The sequence below is a fragment of the Arvicola amphibius genome, chromosome 5, assembly GCF_903992535.2.
Source record: "Arvicola amphibius chromosome 5, mArvAmp1.2, whole genome shotgun sequence".
NCBI lineage: Eukaryota > Metazoa > Chordata > Mammalia > Rodentia > Cricetidae > Arvicola > Arvicola amphibius.
Window position 1 is genome coordinate 72553674 of NC_052051.1, and position 19329 is coordinate 72573002.

General features: G+C 45.3%; 1 protein-coding gene across 3 annotated transcripts in view; it reads left to right on the top strand.

Moving 5' to 3' along the window:
* Cd44 (CD44 molecule (Indian blood group)) overlaps positions 1-19329 on the top strand; it is an 84877-nt gene that overhangs the window by 14184 nt on the left and 51364 nt on the right. For all 3 annotated transcript variants that reach the window (XM_038331305.1, XM_038331306.1, XM_038331307.1), the window contains exon 2: positions 18613-18778. In XM_038331305.1, coding sequence (XP_038187233.1) covers positions 18613-18778 — 166 coding nt within the window. The remainder of the gene's footprint in view (positions 1-18612; positions 18779-19329) is intronic.

A 19329-nucleotide genomic window follows, 5' to 3' on the forward strand; every position in this document is an offset into this window, starting at 1 on the left:
AGAAGGCAGGCTTCCCCTTCCTATTACATTTTTCCACTGGAGTGTTTTAATGTGTGTGAAGTGTTTTCAGCTCCATTATCTTGTCCAGCATTCACATTAACTTCGTGGTTAGCATTATTATACTTTTTTTCCCTAACAGTAGTAAAGTTTTAATGATTTTTCCTAAGTTCACTACAAGTCAAGGTCAGAGCTAATTGGTGTACTCTGAGGATTAGAATCCTAGATTATACCTCCAGAACTTGTGTCTGTGTCTCCATTCTGCATTAGCACCCATGGGGCCCTGATTTAGCTTTAGAGAGAGGCCTTCAGGATTTAAAAATTTTTGTTGACTGTCTCATACATGCATATAATGATTTGGAATCATTTTTACTCCCCATTCCCTCCTCTCATTCCTATTCTGTCTTCTGCTGAAGTCTTTCTTCTTCCTAATGAGTCCCCTGTTGCTCTCAAGTCTGTTTTTGTATGTGACTTGTGGTATTTAGTTATAGTTGCTCACATGAGCACTGTTGGGAGATTATTTACTGAGACATCAGCAACTTATAAGTGGCTACACCACTGAAGAAAGTGACTCCCTGTCTTCCAGAAACCACGGACTGCTAATAGTTCCTTAGGGAGGGGCGGGGCTGTGTTATCATCTGCTCAATCCATGATGAAATGCTGGCAGGCCCAGTCTTGTGCAGCTTGCCACAGACACATGAGCTAACGAGAGTTACAGCCATGTGGTGTCCAGGGCATCATTTTGCAGCACGTAGCCCCATCCCCCACCCCCAAGCTCTTACATTCTTTTCTTGTTGTGGTGAGTTTCCATTCCTTTTTGACCAAGTAAATAAAGTTCAAGGATTTATGACCCTATCCAAGGACATTTAAGATGGACATCACCGATGTGATTGTTTTGTACAAAGGAAAGAGACCGGGTTTTGCTCCATCTAATGATGAAGGAAATGGGTTCTCTTGAGCCAGCATGACTTATGCTTTATTTTGAGGTGAATTTCCTGACTGTGCACATTGCAGCTTGGTTAATTAGTTCCCAGTGCATCCTTTTGTTCCCAGCTGAGACTACATTCAGTAGGAGCTGTCAGAGCCAAGGCTTGCAGCTAGAACGAGCTCTTGGATTCCACCACACCTTGTGTTTCTCTCATGACTCATTGAGCTGTGGGGTTGGCTTGTCCAAGGTCTGGCTTCTCCACTGGGTCATAGCTTCTGCTGGGATTGTGACGGCATGTGACTTGTTTATTTGTCCTGACCCCAGAAGCACAGCTCCTAGCATACAGAATCAGTAGAAGAATCCCTGTTGAGTGAATGAGATTTTGAATTCCCTTCTCTTAAGGCTTGTGATTTACTTAGTCTTGGAGAGGTTTGGGTGAGATTATGGTTAGACATGTAAATTTAGGCTAAGTTTGAAGTTCATTTTTTTTGAAAAAACCACTTATCTCTTTATGATCTCTCTTGCTATGAGTCTACCACCATATCTATCAGTCATATAGCGTCTTTTTAAACTGTTTCCACATTCCCTCTCTCTCTCTCTTTCTCTCTCTTTCTCTCTCCCTCTCTCTTTCTCTTTCTTTCTCTCTCTCACATACACACAAGCGATTAAGAGAAGGAAGCTCATCAAGCAAGCTGGATTCTCCCTCCAACCTTCTTTTTTCTGGCTTTGTGTCACCCCAGTTCCCCCAGTCCTTATGTGAGTGGGATCATTCAAGTGATTCTCTTCCAGGGTTTCCTGCAAGGGTGCCACAGGGGAATCTGCATGTGTGCAACATCTGACCACTTAAGACAGATGTGAAAGACAGAGAAGAAGCATTCCTCTTCTAGAAACAGGGAAGTTGGGTGAGGTTTGCAGAAGCAAGCTGTGGATACTTTGAAGGCCTCTTGGTGGAGCAGAAAAGAAGTCCCCAAAGGTTCTCTTCAGGGCTGCATTTGAAGCAGTTAGTTTTTTCTCCTTTCAAACAAGCACCATTAGGTAACCCCAGGCTTCCTTCAGCTGTTCTCTCATGGTATGGGAAAAGTGCCCTATTAAGTGTGTGCGCTTCCTGTTTCTGCTTTTGGAGTGTTACAGCCGCTTCTGGATTCTGCATTGTTTGCATTGTTGAAAACTTTGGAAAACTCATCTGGTTTCTCCAAACAAGTTTCCCAGACCCTCTGGAAGACATTCAGAAATAAGCCCCAGCTTCAATCAGGCAGCCATGGAGTAACGTCTCTTAAAGCCAGACATTTTATCTTTTTCTAAAGGCTGGAACAGAAAAATGTTTAGTCCAGACCACATAGTTAAGTCTGGACTGTCAGGATCATCCATTGTCATGCATACTCAGGAAGCAATGTGGGTCCTGGCATCACGGCTGGATTCGAGTTCTGACACTCACCAGTTATGCCGCCTTAAGCGGAGCCCTTACCTTCTCTGCCCCCTTTTTCTCCTCTCTGAAACAGAATTTTAACTCCAGTGGCTTAAGGACTGATTTGATGCTGTACATGAAGCCCTTGATAGAATTTCTACCTGGAACAAGCATTCACCAGTGATAATTATGATCATTGTTATGATCCTAAGGATTCTAGGCCTCTCTCTTCCCCATTCAGCCCCGACTGTGCTCCTGGTACATTTGAGGAACACTTCCAACTGCCCTCGGAAAAAAATTCATTCCCTTTCTGAGCATAATGTTAGCCAATGATTTCTCGTTTCGTTTGGTGAGGTCAGTACCTCAGAGTGCTGACACCTTCACGGGCTTACTGGAACACTTTCTGAGCAAACGAAGCAGGCTGTGAAGTTCCAGGAACCTTGGCTGTAGCTGGTGAAAGCAAAGTGGGAAGCACACTTTGGGTCCTGTCTTTACTTGCAAAATTATAGTCAATCGCACAGGCTGCCTGTCTCAGCAGGATCATCCTTTCCTGGCTCTGGTTCTTCCAGTTGCTGGTAGGGCTGGAGGAGTGGCATTTGCGCTCGTGCGCGCTCGTGCGCACTCGTGCGCACGCGTGCGTGCGTGCGTGCGTGCGTGCGTGCGTGTGTGTGTGTGTGTGTGTGTGTGTGTGCATGGGATGTGAGCATGCTTGTATACAGGTAATCATGTTGAGGCCAGAAGTTGATGCCTGGATGTCTTTATCATCTTTTGTCTTCCTGCTTTGAGATAAAGTCTCTTAGGAAAGCTGGATCTCACCGATTTGGTGAGCGAGCTGACCAGCGACTCTCAGAGATTTCCCCCATTCTCCCTAACACTGGGGTTGCAGGCACAGGCCTCCCTCCTCACTTATTAGTTAGAATCTTTGAAGTCTGACCTCGGTTTCTTGTGTTTGTGTGGCAACCACTTTACCTGCTGAGCCGTCTCCCGCAGTCCCTAGAAACGCCTCTTTGCAATGCTGTTCTGTGCCTCACAGCAGACAAGAGCCTGTAGGGGGTAGGTTAATATGATAGCTTCCTCCTGCTGGAGTTTCTCGGGGCCCACACCCTTCCCACAAGTCCCAGCTTGGGGGCCAGTTTCTGAGTGCGCAGAGTAAATGCCTATCTGCCTGTCATTGGGATGTTCAATTCTTTCACCTCCAAAAATACCTGTAATTGCCTTTAACTGCTTAGTTCTGCTATCCTCCAAAAGCCACTCCCAGACACACCCCAAAATGAGCAAGGCTTTTACACCTTTTAATGGGAGTATTTGTGTTTGAGTCAGCTTCCCATCTTCCTTTCAGTTCATGAAAGTTTGGCTCATTTCTTTTAGACTGTTGTTTAGAATGAAACAACAGATCATCAAAGCAGAGATGACTTTCCATTGTATAAAGAGATAATAGACTCAGAGCTCAGTAGCTTTCTTTTGTGTCTGGGGGGTCAAGGCCAGGTGCCTACAGCTTTCTCTTCCCGTTGTAAGAGGACTTTACTGAGTAGGTACTATGGTCTACTCCTTTGCTGACAATTTGCATGTGTTTATTCATTGTCTTACACCATCTATTTTTCTGAGTAAATATGTATTGAATAAATGAGTGACAAAATTTCATTAGACTCAAAGGAGTCTGAGAAATGGAGGCTCACAGATAGGAGTTGCTTGTTTTAGATGTCTCAGATCCTATGGGCCTGGGCTTGCATTGAATTCCCAGTTGCCTTCCCCGTCCAATGGTATTCCACCAGTGTACACTCCACTTTGTGGGGTTAATTCTATTCTTCTGCTCTCGGGGCTCAGAGGCCTAGAAAAACCAAGGTCTCCTTGTCTGCAAAGAATTTAGAATGAAAAAGATTGTTTCCCTGGATCTTTGAGTAAAGAGGCCCAATTGCAACAACTCAGAAGGATTGCTAAGGAAGAAAGGGGATAATGGGAGCTTCCTCCCTTTTTCTCGGGGTCAGTAAGGTCTCTAAGACCATCAGAATTTAGGGAACCAGCGCAGGGTGGGGATAGTTCTCATTGTTCCCACAGAACAGCTTTTTGGGGCAAGAACTGTCCCGGGACTGAAGAGCAGTTTGTACTGGCCCCAAATCCTGAAATTCACTGCAGGGAATTCTGGGGATGTTTGTGGTAATTTAGGAAGATTCTCTCTAAGGAAACCAGCAACTTTGTTGTGTTTCTCTTAATTGAAACCATTCTTTGCCTGAGCCTGAAGCTTCATTGATGGGTGGACTCTGGGCCCTGTGTGCAAACGGCTTCATTTGCAGCAATTCCTGCAATTCGAGAACAGGATGCTGCTCACACTATCTTCTTGTTTTGTCTGCCCTTTCGCTCCACTGGCCAGTCCACCCTGCTCGAAATATTCATTACACGCTTGCTGTCCAGATAGTAGAACCAAATGCCACTACCCCGCAGGCAAGAGAGAGCTACCGGGGTCCCTGGAGCATTGGGAGCGCTAGGCAGAAAGAAACACAGACCTCGTCTAGAGGAAGATGGCTGAGTTGGAACACTAAGGTCTAGAGAGCTGAAGTAATGCTTCAAGTGCCCACAGCTTATCTGTTAGGAGCCGAGCACTGAGCTCCAGGTCAAATTAATGCTTTCTCCACTAAACCAAAGAGATGTTTATTTAGTGCCACATTCTATGTCCTCCATTGTGGGTGTAAAGAATGTGGCTAGCCTTCATGGGGCCCACACTGCTTGGATGGGGCAGATTTCTTCCTAGTGTGATGTTTCTTTCTATAAAATATTTGGATTTCTCTAATCTGGCAGATCAACTCAGTCCTATCATCCACCCACTCATCCATCCATCTGTCCTCTGTGTATTATTTTCATTTTTCATCCATAATCTCTCACTGGCAGTTTGAATTGTTAGAAGCTACATATCTAGGGCCCGGGTCATGGTTCCTACTCAGCTTGAACACTGGGGGTTTTTGGCTTTATTCAAGGACATAGTGGCTGACCATAAATTAAGTTGGCACAAAAGGTACATTTACCTCTAGGCTCCTTTGAAGACACCTTACTCTCTGAGATAACTTTAAGATATTGACCAATAGCTACCAAAAACTTTGCCAAAACTTTATCTGTGTTTCCCCATTTCATCCCGAAAAGCACTCCATGAGGAAAGCACCGCCTTACTTTACTGATGAAAAACGTGAGGCTTAAAGGTTAAAAGATATGACATGTCCTTCATCCTGTCGCCGAGAGGAAGGCCCCACTTCAGGACAATGATCTGTGGTCTCTTAGGAGCTTTCACTTCATGGAGTTAAATCCCTGCCATTTCCAAGTACCAGGAGCTAAAGTAAAACTGGCACAGATATCAGAGTCACACTGCTAGGCTACTCTGGAGCCCCGAATTGTCTTGGATTTCTAAGCTCTACAAGGGACAGATAGAGCCATACCTGCCTTGATACTGTAAGCAGCTTATGATCCAGATGGAGCTCTTGCTCTCAAAGCTGGGGCTTTCGGTTGTCTTATACTTACCTTCCAACTCGCTCTTGTCTACACCGCAGAGTCCAGATTCTAGGCGCATCTCCTTTAGAACTCTGGAAGGCAAAGATTGATTCCGAATTTAATTCAATCTGGGGATGGGTAAGGGGAGAGATTTCCTTTTATCTAGTGTATTGCTTATATTTCTCATGGTTGTGACCAAAAGGGTGTTGAGGGAAAGAGGCCTTTTGGCTTGTGATTAGAGTACAGGCCACTCTGACAGGGCAAGCCATGTGGAGCTTGTGGTGTCTGGAGCATGCAACTCCTCACATTTGGGAAAACTGGGAATCCGGGCACAGGGAATTCTGGCATTTCTTTCACTCTTTGCATTCACTCCTGAGCCGCAGCCCATGGGATGGTGCCTGCCAAAATCAGGGTGGGCCTTCCTTCCTCAGTGAAGGTCTCTGGAAAAACCTCCGAGACATCCCTAGGAGTGTATCTCCTAGGTGATTCCTAATCCAGGCAAATTGACAATGGAGATTAGTCATCACTCCAGGTGTCAGATCCCACCCAAATCCAGCAAACAAACAAACAAATAAAGAATCCATGGTTTCCTAGGAGACTGAACTTAAGACCTCATGATTACTTGCCATTGCAGCCCCACCAAGGAGTCATTACAACGCCCTCTTTTGTTTTCTCTGTGGCACTATTGGTACCTAAAGCTGCCTCATTCATAGGTTGGTGGCTTATCTATCGGCTGTCTGTTTTCTCATGTACACTTTGATGCAGGGATTTGTCCTTATCTACTGCACTCAGGATCATAGCTGGCACATACATCCAGATTTTATGGCTGGTCCTGTGAGTCAGCACCTTTCACCATACCCTTATTATAGGATGACTTGTGCTTTGGGATGTACAGACTTCATCCCAAGTGGCAATTTGTTCTCACCTGGAACTTTCTAGAGCTCTCTGTAGTAAAAGAAGAGCCCTTTGGCAGGTGTGCTCCCTTGTCATATTGAATGGCCATTTATTTTAAGGGAAATCAACATATTTTCTTTTGACAAATTGATCGAGGGGTTCTTTGTGTCTTCCTGTGTTTCCAGGCCTGTGGGTCTTTGCATGAGCCATCTTCCTTAATAGTGGGAAGTTATGTTTGGCCCACTCGATGTGAACACGTAACAAGTGCTCAAGCTTCTTGTCCAAGCCCTGTGACTTGACTTGGATGTAAAAGCTTGTTAGAAATGAGTTCTGGGAGCTTGCCATTTGAGACTGGCCCTGCTGTTACAAATGCAGTTTCACAGGTTGGAAACACAGGAAGAGGTGGGAATTACAACCTCTCAGTTTACTGGGTGATTGGAAAAGTCCCAATCCTGGGAATCCTTTAGCCCATATTTAAAATGTCTCGGCACAGAGCAGCCTCTGTGGCACGTGTTTTACAGTGTGCACGCAGAGGTGTCTGAGGAACAAGCAGCAGACAGGCTGTATAAGCGCAGACATCTTCACACACACCCCTCTCTACCTGTTCACTTTAGCACACAGTATAAAAAGAGAAAAACGAGAAAAGGGAGCTAGCAAATTGGAAATGTGACCTGATAATTTCTGTGCCTTCAACTTTGAAATTGGAGACTCTGCCTAGTCATTACAATACTTTGTTGTTGCAAATATATGTTCTTATAACTGTGTGACCTCACAGTTTGTTAATATACTTGAAAACAGTGAAAAAAGTAATTTAAAGGCATAAATCTTGGTTTTAGACGGGGTCTTCCTCATAGTAATTCCCAACTGTGCTGGATATGTTTTATGTCAATTCGACACAGCTAGTGTTATTTGAGAGGAGGGAACCTCAATTGAGAAATGACTCCGTAATATCATTCTGTAGGGAAGCCTGGAGTGCGTTTTTTAATCAGATTGATGAGGGAGAGCCCAACCCATTGTGGGTCGGAGCTGATGACATCTGGTTCCAGGTCTCAGTGGACTGTGACTTGGGATATAGAAGCCAAATAAATCCTTTCCTCCCCATGTTGCTTTTGGTCATGGTGTTTTTTATCCCAGCAATAGTAACCGTAACTAAGGCACCAACTTAGCCTCTGGACTTGCTCCAGCTTAATCCACCTTAAGTCAGTGTTGGTTACAAGATGAACTACAGATAAAGGGCGACTTGCAGATAAGTCTTAAGGTTTATGGGCAACTCAATTTTATTCCCAAACTCATAGTCATTCAGGGAAAGCTTTTTGAGTAACAGGCAGAGGCTACTGGGGGTGGAACGCTATAGCCACTAGAGCATGTGCCTTCATTCTTCCTGTGAATTGAAACGACAGTGTGGAGGGAGGGGTTAAAAGCATCAGCAGCTGAATTAGGTGGGTGTTTGGTTTGGTTTAGTTGTTTGGTTTTTGGATAGTGTCAGAGCAGAGGTGTTGGCCTGCTTACTGCTCCAGCCAAGTAGAAATCCAGTCAGTTCAGTAAGAGTTTCCCTTTCATACAGGTCCCTTAAAGGCCCATCTTCTTTAGGCACAGACCTTTTAAGTTCCAGTGCAGTGCAGATTTCTGCATGAAATTATCCACCCTAAGGGGAGAAAGTAATAATTAGCTCCCCCCAGCCACCAACTCTATTTGTATGGAATTAGAATGTTGCGTCCATGGTCTCCAAACTGTCCAGGGAGAGACATGACTCCACTTCTCATCTGGAACTTCTGGACACCAAAGTGCAGCAGGGAGAGACATCCACACGTGGCTGCCATGACAACACAGGAAGGAGTCTGCTCAACTCCTAATGGTGCCACCGCAGGCAGATTGCTTAACTTCTCAGCCTCATTTTGTCACCTGCCACCTGCATGAAGGCTTGTGATAGTCACAGCACTTCCATGACTGCCGTGAGAGGAGGTAGCCATTGGGCAGGGGTTACCAGATACACACTATGTGCCCCTTGCATTAGCACGGCTGAGAAACCCAGCCAAGGGCTTGGCTGGATTTAGCGCCAGAGTTCCCCAGCCTACTCTGCCCCACAGTTGGTTCACATTTTAAATGTGAGTCTCGGTGTCTCAAGCTGATAGCTGTGGCTTTCACAAACTGAGTCTCGGCTTGCTAGTGTGGCTTTGAGTTTTTGCCGCTTTCATAAGATGTGGGGGCTAGTTGTGTCTCACTTACCTTGCAGATAAGGAAGGTCATTTATTTAACCTCCAGAGGCTGCTCAAAAAGTCACATGATGGAGAATCTTTAGGACATCCGGGCTACCATTCCCCATAGAGCAGCAGCTCTTGGCAGTCTGGAACCTCTGACTCTCACTTGAAAAGAGGGTAAATGAGACAGAGAAAGGAAAGAAAATCAAAATAGGAACTATCCTCAACTGTAGCTGTATACTGTAGCTGAGCTTTGCAGGAACTGGCGATGGCCTTTCATGTCCCTCCTCTAGATGACTCCACCTTGAAGGATAAGCCTTACTTCAGTTACTGAATCTTGAAATTTTGTCAGGTCCACTTTTAACGTAGTCATAGTCATGGCAAAATATACTGGAAGTTCTGATTTTGCTATTTCCTCTCTGCAAGGTCAATTCATGGGGTCTCTGTGGAGGACATTAAGTTGCAAGGTATTTTTGTGTTCAATCCAAGGGGAGAAATACAAAAGTGATACGATATTAGGCCTATTATTTCTAAGGCATTTTTGCATGGTGTATTTTATGTGGGACAGCCCATAGAATTGGAGCTCCAGGACCTTGTGTTACATGTTCATTGTCTATTTCCCCAGACATCATGTGGGGTGACCCACTTTCCTAGTATGTTTCATTTTAAGACTGACCAAATGGTGATTACCATTTAATGACTGGTCTTTGCCACAGAGTTTTCAGACTGGTTTAGATACTTCCTTAGGGGATTTGGGAGTGCCAGAGTCTCTGATGGGGTAGCCTGGGTACTCATCTGAAGATGAACAGCACATAGATTCAGGCTCTAGGTTTGTCTCAAAACACTCATTTTGCCTCTGCCTCAAGCAACTATATTTTTTATTTGTCTCATCTGTCATGATTTTTACCAATGCATCATGGCAATCAGGGGAAGAAGCTGGACACCACTACAGTTCTCTATGACTGCCATTGCCACCCCTCCTTGGGCTGATGTCAGCCCAAAGCAAAGTCAGCAGAAACCAGTAGACCCAGGTGACCTGAGGCAACGTCTATATGTTCATCAAACTTCCCCTGCATCTCTCATTCCTTAAATTTTTCATCTGTAAAATAGGTGCATAGCACCCCCCACACCAGACTTCACAGGACTGTTTTTGATATTGCATATTTGGTGAGATAAATTCCAACATGACAAGAAGATAAAGGTTTGCTCAAGTGCTTTGATCCATTCTGTTCTGCAGAGAGTAACACCCAAACATGTCTTCACTCCTGTGAGAGTTTTGGAAACATTTCTGAGATCTGAGTGTGCCTCAGGTATACACACCCATACTCTGAGCCCTTTTGTCTCGCAAGCCCCAAAGATATTCTAGTTTTCATGCTATCTATTTTATTTAGATTTGAGATTCCCAATGATTATACTATTTAGTTAGTATTTATGATGTATATTCTTCCTTTAAAAGGAATGAAGTCATTGTACCTACCTGGTGCTGGATTACATAAAGCCATTTCCATAAAATATATACAAGGTCTTTTGAGCATATTCTTATCTTATTCCAGGAGGGAGGAAGACTAGATGTATCCATGCTGCTGTTGTGAGTTTTCCAAGGTCACATAGCTTACAATGAGCAGAATTTGGGTGTGACCAGTGCACCCTGCTCCTCGATGGAGGTTCTGGCATATCACCACGTCAGGACTCTGCTGCTCTCTTCTGAAGTGTAGATACTAGCAAGTTACAGCTAAGGCGCCTCTCCTGAGCTGCCCTTCTCTTAAAGTGCTGCTTCTAGACTTGAGCACAAACTATACTCTAATTAGATGATGTAGAAGCAATTACGGCTGCCCAGAAAAAATGTAATTGCAAGACAAAGTGGAGCTATCATTTTTTTTTTCTTTCCCTAACTGCAGCGGGAAAAACCCTGTGTGAGTTTCTGATGCTTTGTTAGTTCGCTTACCACATCCTGGGTTTGTGCAAGTCAATCTGCTAAATCAATAAGATCCAAAAGAGAAAAAAACAAAGGTGTTGGGGGCCAGTGGACTTCCTGGTTGCCATGGCAACATATAAGGGTATGCTCTGTGGTTTCTTGCTCTCATCTATCTTCCTGGAGGCTTGTTCTCCAAGGGCAACTTGGCTTTACAGAGCTCTTATGTAGTGAGGTAATACCAAGGGGCAAACACCCTGTTGGACCTAAGAGAAGGGGTGGGGTTTTCAGCAGGTTCTCACTGCCAGGTCCCCAACACTGAAGCAAAAGGCAAGAAGAAGGCTTCTCCCCAAATTCTGAAATCTACGCAAGCTATTTCTAGACAATGTAACGGCTCTGCTGTTTGGAGGACTAGGCAGAAGTAACCAAGGGTGACAGCTTCTGAGAGGGTTGTTCTTTCATAGAGTTCCATTGACTCATGATGAACTCCTTGTTCCTTAGACGTCAGGGTGTTCAGTCAGGCCCCCAGTCATTGGGGGTGCCTTTCCTCTCTAAGTGCCAAGAGTTGAATAGCTAGCTCAGTTAAAAGCACCCCAGGACAAGTTCTAAAGGAAATTCCCTCTCTCCGTATGATTGTGCATGACTGTTTTCTCTCCTCATTAAACCCTCACCCGCCTTGGGGGCAATTCCCGGAGAGACTGAGTCACTAGGAGCCCATGGTCTGCCAGTGGCCAGCCAAAGGCAGTCCAGCTACTGACAAGGATTTTAGCCTCGTTTGGAAGTGGATGTTGAACAATATGCTCTTTCATTAGGCACCCGTCACATGGGAGTCAGACGATGGGACGAGTGTGGGGACCATGGGAAGGCTGCCAGCCTTCCTCTGCACCAGCAGGTCTGGTGAAGCAGGGGCTACACAGCTTGAAAGGCTCCCAGATGGAAGCTCTGGGCTTCCAAGACATCAAATGGGTGGAAAGAAGAAAGACTTGTTCATGGTGTGCCTCGGGATGATGCTTCGTGACCATGAGTTAGAGATTTTTGAGGAACAACTCGCTCATAACTTTTGTGAAAAACACTGTGAGGCAGAATCACTGGAGCAGAAGTCAGGATTCTGCAGTTAATGTCCTCTGAGGTTGTGCTCGCCTCATAATGGTCTAGGGAAGCATGTTCAGTCACTCTAGACTTAATTTTCTCTTTCCTCTCAGATAATTTGTTTAAGGCTCTACCCTACTCATGGATGATCTAATTACATGTATTTTTTTTCTAAACTTGACTCTTTCCCTCCCTGCTTCTAACCAGAATCAGCTCAGTTGGGCTCATGAATTGTACCATCTTCTGTGCGAGATGTAGGCTCTGCAAACCCCAGGGCAGTAGTTAAGCCTCGGCTTTTAAATAACGAACGCTGTGGAAGTGAAGACCATGTGACGGGCTCACCAGTTCTTCCGGCTGCCACTCACTGCCCAAAAGGGTGGCTGTCTCCTAGGTGCACCATCCTGTTGAGGACTGTCAATCCCGGGTGTCAGGTTCCAGCTGGATCAGTCTAGAGTGTCTACTTGGTCAGTGTAAACCTTTGGGATGGCTCATAGCCATCTCAGAAGGTCACAGCATACTCTGCTGTGGTGGACCCAGCTGTGAGCCAATCCTGAAGGCCCCGCCTCTTCCCACTAGCTCTGTCTAGCGACGGCTGGAGCACGTGGACAGAAAACTGAAACTGCTGCTGGGACCGGACTGTTCCAGTTCCCTAGAGTGTCTTAGGAAGAGGAAAGGGGAGAGAGAAGTGGCCAGCTCGGGACGTCTTCCTTGGGAGTGGGTAGCAGTTCCAATAGTAAGGGGATTTTGCATTGAAGCGGCTTGTACCCATGGGGTGAAGGTCTTGCCCTTCCTGCCAGAGTGAAGGAGACCCTCATCCTAAGATCATCTCCAGTAAGCCTTAGTCTCCTCTCTAGAACTTGTTTAATGATTGCCTCTCCACGTTTTAAAAAGCACGTGGGCAGCCAATGAGATTCCGATGGTGTTTGAACCCTTTCCATGTCTAGCTACGGTTTAACTCTGTAACAGGATCAGCCTGACTGTTCAGCCTGTGCCTGCCCCAGTTCCTTCAGACATCTCAATGTATTAGTCAATTCAGATGTAAAACGAAGTTAATAAAGTAGTCCATTACATAGGATTGTCATGAGAATAGAATGAATTATTAGCTGTAAAATCCTAAAAACTGAAACATTACCCAGAATAGGTGCTGTCTTTGCTTACTGGTTTTCTCACCATCCGTGATAAGTGGGAATTATCCCGTGGGAATTGGGCAAGTCACCGAGCTGCAGGAACTGGCCTGCCTTCTATTTCTACTATCACTAAGACAGCAAGTTCTCTTCACACACAGCCTACTGTGAACCAAATCAACAGTAAAATACCGAATTCTGCTTCAGAACTCATAGGGAGATGGCAGAATGAGGATAGGCATGTGGTTGGCTCATGCAGGAAGCTAGAATTCTTTTGAGGTCATCTGGATAAGAGATTTGGAAAGCTATCCACCTCTATTGGGCACAATATGTTCGTGAGTGTCTTCTGGTGGTCTTCATGTGGGATATATGGCTGTCCACTTTTAGGAGGTCTAGCTTTATAAATGGTTGCCTAAACCTGTGTGAATATAAATATATTATACCCATTGCAGAGATGCTGACTTCATTGTGTAGACAGATAAAGCCAGTTACAAAAACACAATCAGTCCTTGGAAACAGTTTCTTTCTTGAAAAACGGCAAGCGTTCATAGAAACAAAGCTCCAGGTTCAACCATTCTAGTGGCCAGTAGAGAATTCTCAGCAAAGCCTGGATGCTGGCTCTTACAGATATGGGGAGTCTACCTGTCTTCTAGAGCAGGAACCACTCCCACTTACCTCTCAAGCAAGTTTGGGAAGAAGCACATAATGGAAACTTGAGTGGAAATTACACAGTGACTCCCTTTCAGATGGCGTTATGATTTTCTCCCACTTAGGAAATGACTGGGTATAGGAAGAACCCATGTCTCCCGTGTAAGCAAAGTGTTAAATCACTAGGGTAATATCCCTAATGAAATCTGTCTTTCTTGATCTGATAAGCTTAGGGAAAACTAAAGATAAGGTAGATAGTGCCATAGGTCAGTTGTGGCTTTTCTGAGAATGACTTTTAATCTAGTCTACATCAGGCTCGAAGTCTAACCCTTCTATTTGGACAGCTTTTGGTCACCACTTTGTACTTTAGTTTCTTCACGTCGGAAATGGATTTTTCAGACTCTTTTCCAGGAATGAGTACCCTAATTGGTTATCTAATATTAAGTGGTCAGCCCTGAAATCATATACTTACAAGTAACATTAAAAGTATTGAACAGGAGATGTGTGTGTGTGTGTGTGTGTGTGTGTGTGTGTGTGTGTGTAGAGAGAGAGAGAGAGATAGATAAAGAGACAGAGACAGAGACACACACAGAGAGAGAGAGTTAAAAGGGCCTTGAGAAGGAGCAAGGATGGTATGGGAGAGTTTGGAGAGATATAGAGATGTAAGGGGGAAATGATATAATTATATTTTAGTTTCAAAACAATACAATTTTTGAAAACGACTCTACCAGTGTGTTGGCGAAGTTTCTAAGGCAGTTAACAAGAGTGTGATACTCACAACTTTAGTTATTAGAAGCTCCATTTTTACCCAGTTTCATTTAGTGAGTCCTGCAGACTCTGGCAGGTTGTTGCTGTGATCGCTTCAAGAAGGCTGAACATCAAGAGAAGTTTAACAGCTACTTAGTGGCACCTGCAAAGTGGCAAAGGCTGGGAAGATAGCAGCTAGGCTAAGCTATTGCCTTTCCCATGTGCCCATGGAGACACTCATGCAGTCTCTTTTTCTCATCTTTCTGAGGAGGACAGGCAGACCAGACCCTTGAATGATGAGCCTAGGGACACCCCTGCCCTGCTCACAACTTGCCATAACTAGCACTGTGTGAATGTATGCATATGGGTGCACATGTGTAGGTGTTCAGGTGCTTGCACACGTGTGGAGGACAGAAGAAATCATATCTCTCATTACTGAGAAGCTGTTCCCCTTCCTTTTTTCTTTGAGACAGTGTCTCTCCCTAACCTGGAGCTCACCTTGACTGGTAGGTGAGCTTTCCAGTAAGGCCAGGGCGTCAGCCTGTGTCTGATTCCCCAGTACTGGTTTCCAAGAGCACACCACCCAGCTGTCTTTCTTACAGAACCTCATGCCTGGTTCAGCAAGTTTTATATGGGTTGAGTTCTCTTCCCAGCCCTAATGTTTGCCTTGCAAGTCAGAGTGACACCCAGATCCCAGAGGCTTTTGTTTCTGAGGACCCAACTGCAGATAGAGATTCTGAGGTTCTTCCTTCCTGCTTGGAGCTTGGCCCATCACTACCTGAGCTCTGCTACAGATGTTCCCTGGTCCATGCTACTTCTATCTCACCTTGCTCTCATGATGCTTGAGAACAGTGTTGGCTATGTATTTGCAGGATAAGGAAGCCAGGAGAGTTTCCTATTCTGCCAGGAGAAGAAGGTCCTAGGAACCCAGTCCGGGTGGGTTTGAATATCTGCCCTACCACTGCAGCTCCATGACCTCGGGCATGTTTGTAGAGTTTCTCTTCTCCATGCCTCAGTTTCTCTATCTGGAGAGTGATGATTAATATTACCTTAGAGTTGTTTTAAGGAGATGATTAGTTAACACTTGTAAATGCTTGTAAGAGTGCCTGACATCTACAGAAGGATTCACTACTGTTATTGTGCTTAGTAGTGTTAAAACTTTGGGGTTAAAAAAATAGGCTTTATATAAATATAAGGAAGAGAGTTAGGATGTCTTCATAAATTGCTAGGGCTTAGGTAATACCTGAGGGTTTGGCCCATTTGAAGGCCGGAGAGATCCAAAGCTGAGGGATTGATTATCAACAACTCACGTCACAGTTGATCTGGAAGTCTGGGACATCATCCTTGAGATTCTTAATGGTCCAGGTGCCATTGGGCTGAGGAGTGGGATTCCTCCTCACAAGATTAAAACAAACAGAAACCTGTATTTCATATTTCCTGAGAACCAGGAACGGTTTCTCCTAGTAACCATTTCAGATGCCTGTAGTATATCGGGCTAAGCTAGCAAACTGAAGACTGAGTTTCTCTGTCTTGTACTGTCCTTGATGCCCCCCGTCCCCCAGGCAGTTTCAAGCACACTTACAGAATAACCATCCTGTGTGGACACACTTTGTCTACAGTAACACCGGTCACTGCCCATGGAACTCAAGGGATTTTACTCAAAAGCCTCTGCTTGCATTAGTTTCTCTTGCATTTGCATATCCTGTCGGCCAGGTGGCAAGCTAGAATCGATTTTCATAAGAAAGAAAATGGTGCTCATCTCCAGACTATTGTCCAAGCCTCAGCCTTTATTTTTAACCTCGGAGTTGACAGCAGCCACCTGGGCCAGGGGTAGGCAGGTGGCATCTGACTGAAGTCGCCCCAGCAGCCTCACCTGCAAGAAGCCCATGGAGACACTTCTCTCTCCTTTCGTATGTGGGATCGGGAGAGGCCTGGAAGGGCTGTGTCCCTGAGTGACAGGGTCCCTTTGTGAAATTGGCTAGCTGAGACTGAGCTGCAAATGTCAGTAAAAATAAATAGCGTTTCAAAGGGAGCTTGTGCATTTCCTTCCTGTGTGTGAGCATTGCTTCATCAGCCAAGAGCTGCATGAGTGGCTTCGGCAAGCACGCTGGGCCCCTTAGATAAGGAATTAGCTGCACAGAGCATCTTTCCTTCACTGCAACTGCCTCCCTCCAGGGTTTCATGGGCTTTGTTTCTGTTTTTAAAGTAGCTGCTTGCTGATGACACAAACCAAGGTGAAGAAACGAACTTGCTGTGGCCTGGGCCTTCTCCAGGGTGACTTCTCATTTCTTTGTTTTGCATCTGTCTGACACTGCTTCCTGCTCTAGGAGAAGGCAGCTGGCACCTGTAATAACCATACTTCATAATAATGGGCCCTCTTTTGTCATCATGAAGCAGTGGTTTAGGTAAGCCTCTCCCCTGTTTTAAACATGAAGAACCTTGGGCACGTGGAAAAACTGCTTCAAACCCCTCTTCGAGGGAGGCTAACCCATCTGAGAGGAGTTCCTACTTCAGCCATCTAAAAGCTGAGGACCTGTGGAAGTTGCTTCATTCCTTCCTAGCTGTTGATTCTTAGCATTCAAGTATATATGCAGAGCTTACCTTTTAGGGTACTGGTGACAATTATGCAACACAGAACCCCAAAGATTCAAGATTACCAAAGGACAGTTCAGGGGGGTTAAAACCTCCTCTTCCACTACAGCCCACTCCAAAATGTAGAACAAAGTTTGGTTCAGGAAGAGCCTGTGGTTCTAGAGAGAAACGGTCCAATCACTTCCTTCAGCAATTCCCTTCTCCAGCTTCAGTTTTTTTTTTTTTTTGTTGTTGTTGTTGTTGTTGGAAGGTGATTTGAACTTTGGAGGATTCAGATCTGGGTTAAGGCCACTTCTCTGTGACTCCAGACCTGGGTTTTAAATCCTAGCCTGGTATCTCGGGCACTGCTGAGAGAGAACGTGGTGGAATAACAATTCAGAAGAAAAGGGGACCATTCGTGTGGCTCTAAGGACAGAGTGTTCCACACAGGAAAGAAGGCAGGTATGTGGTCTCAGGTCTGGAGGAGCTCAGAGTGCCTGATGGAGTCGAGGCGGGTGATCTCTGGGGTTGGAGCAGTGCCCGCAGCTCCCAGACTGGAGAGGGAGGGAGGCCACAGCCTGATCGCATTGCTCTTGACCAGAAGGAAGTTTGCTCTGGGTGCAGCTGAGTATATAGTGTTAGAAGTGATAAGGTAAGGAGCAGTACCAGTTGATTGTGGAAGTGTGCTCACAGTATAAGAATAAGTGTGGAACTAAATGCAGAACTGTATATGCAATACTATTGTGTGTGTATGTGTGTGTGCACGCACACATGCACATGTATGTAGGGGGTAAGTGTGTGTGTGTGTGTGTGTGTGTGTAGTTTTCTTAGCTGACATGTTCCTTCAAAACTCCCCTGGATTTGGTCAGTTTCTCATGAGTTCTTCGTTGATGGAGATTCTTTAAGGATGGGGGCTCTTTATGCCGCCAGGTCTCAGATTTAAGCTTGCTGTTTCTTTGGAAAGCCAGAGTGAATTCCGAAGGCTGCATCAGTAGAGATGTCTATTTGGATTTTTGTTGGTGTTGTTGAGGTAAGGGTACACTGTAGCTGTGGTTGGTCTGTATCTCACTGTGTAGCCCAGGCTGGCCTTGAACTTAGGTGATTCTCTTACCTCTGCTTCCCAAGTGCTGGCATTTCAAGCATGAGATGCCATGTGCAGTCTTCGGCTTTTGTGGGTATGCATGTGTGTGTGCGTTCACGTTTATAGGCCTGTTCACACATGTGTACATGCACGCTGAGGCAAGAAGAAAACACTGACTGTAATTCCTCAGGTGTCATCCACTTTGTTTGTAGACACAAGGTCTCTCATCGGCCCTGAACTCACCAAGAAGTCTAAGCTGGCTGGGCAGTGAGCCCAAGGGATCTACCTGTCACATCCAGCCCTAGCATTACAAATGCTGGCCACAATATCCAGCCTGTTATATGTGGATTTGGGGGGATTAAACTCAGGTTCTCATGCTTGCAAAGCAAGCACTTTACTGGCTGAGCCATCACCCCACCCTGCTGTTTGACTTTTTCTTCGTGTCTCTTTTAATGTCTTCACTTATGAGCTCTTCTTACGATTGATCTAGTTTTGTGCAAACTTTTCACGCAGAAGAGTCTAACATTTTTGTTTGATCCCACAGATTTGAATATAACCTGCCGCTATGCAGGTGTATTCCATGTGGAGAAAAATGGCCGCTACAGCATCTCTCGGACTGAGGCAGCTGACCTCTGCCAAGCTTTCAACAGCACCCTGCCCACCATGAATCAGATGTTGAAGGCTCTGAATGCAGGGTTTGAAACTTGCAGGTAAGAGACCAGCATCCTCTCTGAGAACAGTCCACTGGGGAGGGGCAGAGCTTACAGCTGGAAGACTCCTTCCTGACAGCTGAATGGGTTCTTGCCTAAAGAGGCAACCCTACCTATTAATTTGACCAAGACAACCTGAAACTGGTATGACAACTGGAATTTCAAATCAGCTTAAGAAGATACCTTGGTGAATCATGCGCTCGCTCGTGGGGGAGGGGAGTCAGGGTCAGCCATTAGGGTCATATCAGTTGCAACCCTCTTGCCTAATGTGCTCCTGTAGCACTCCTCTGGCTTTGAAGAAACATTCAGCATCATTGTCGGAACCACAAGAAAACGCAAGCCAAATAACAGTGTTTAAAATAAATAGGTAGCTGGCAGAGTCTTAGCTGTGCAGACTTGACACAAGGCACGTTCTTCAACCCCCCTCTCTGAGCGTTTAGGCTGTCTTCTCTGTTGCTATGATTTGACAACGTAAGTAAAAGGATATGGAAGTTTTAAAGCTAGATTATGTTAAAATAAGCTGCTATCAGAAGCCTTGAGACGTTTTCTTC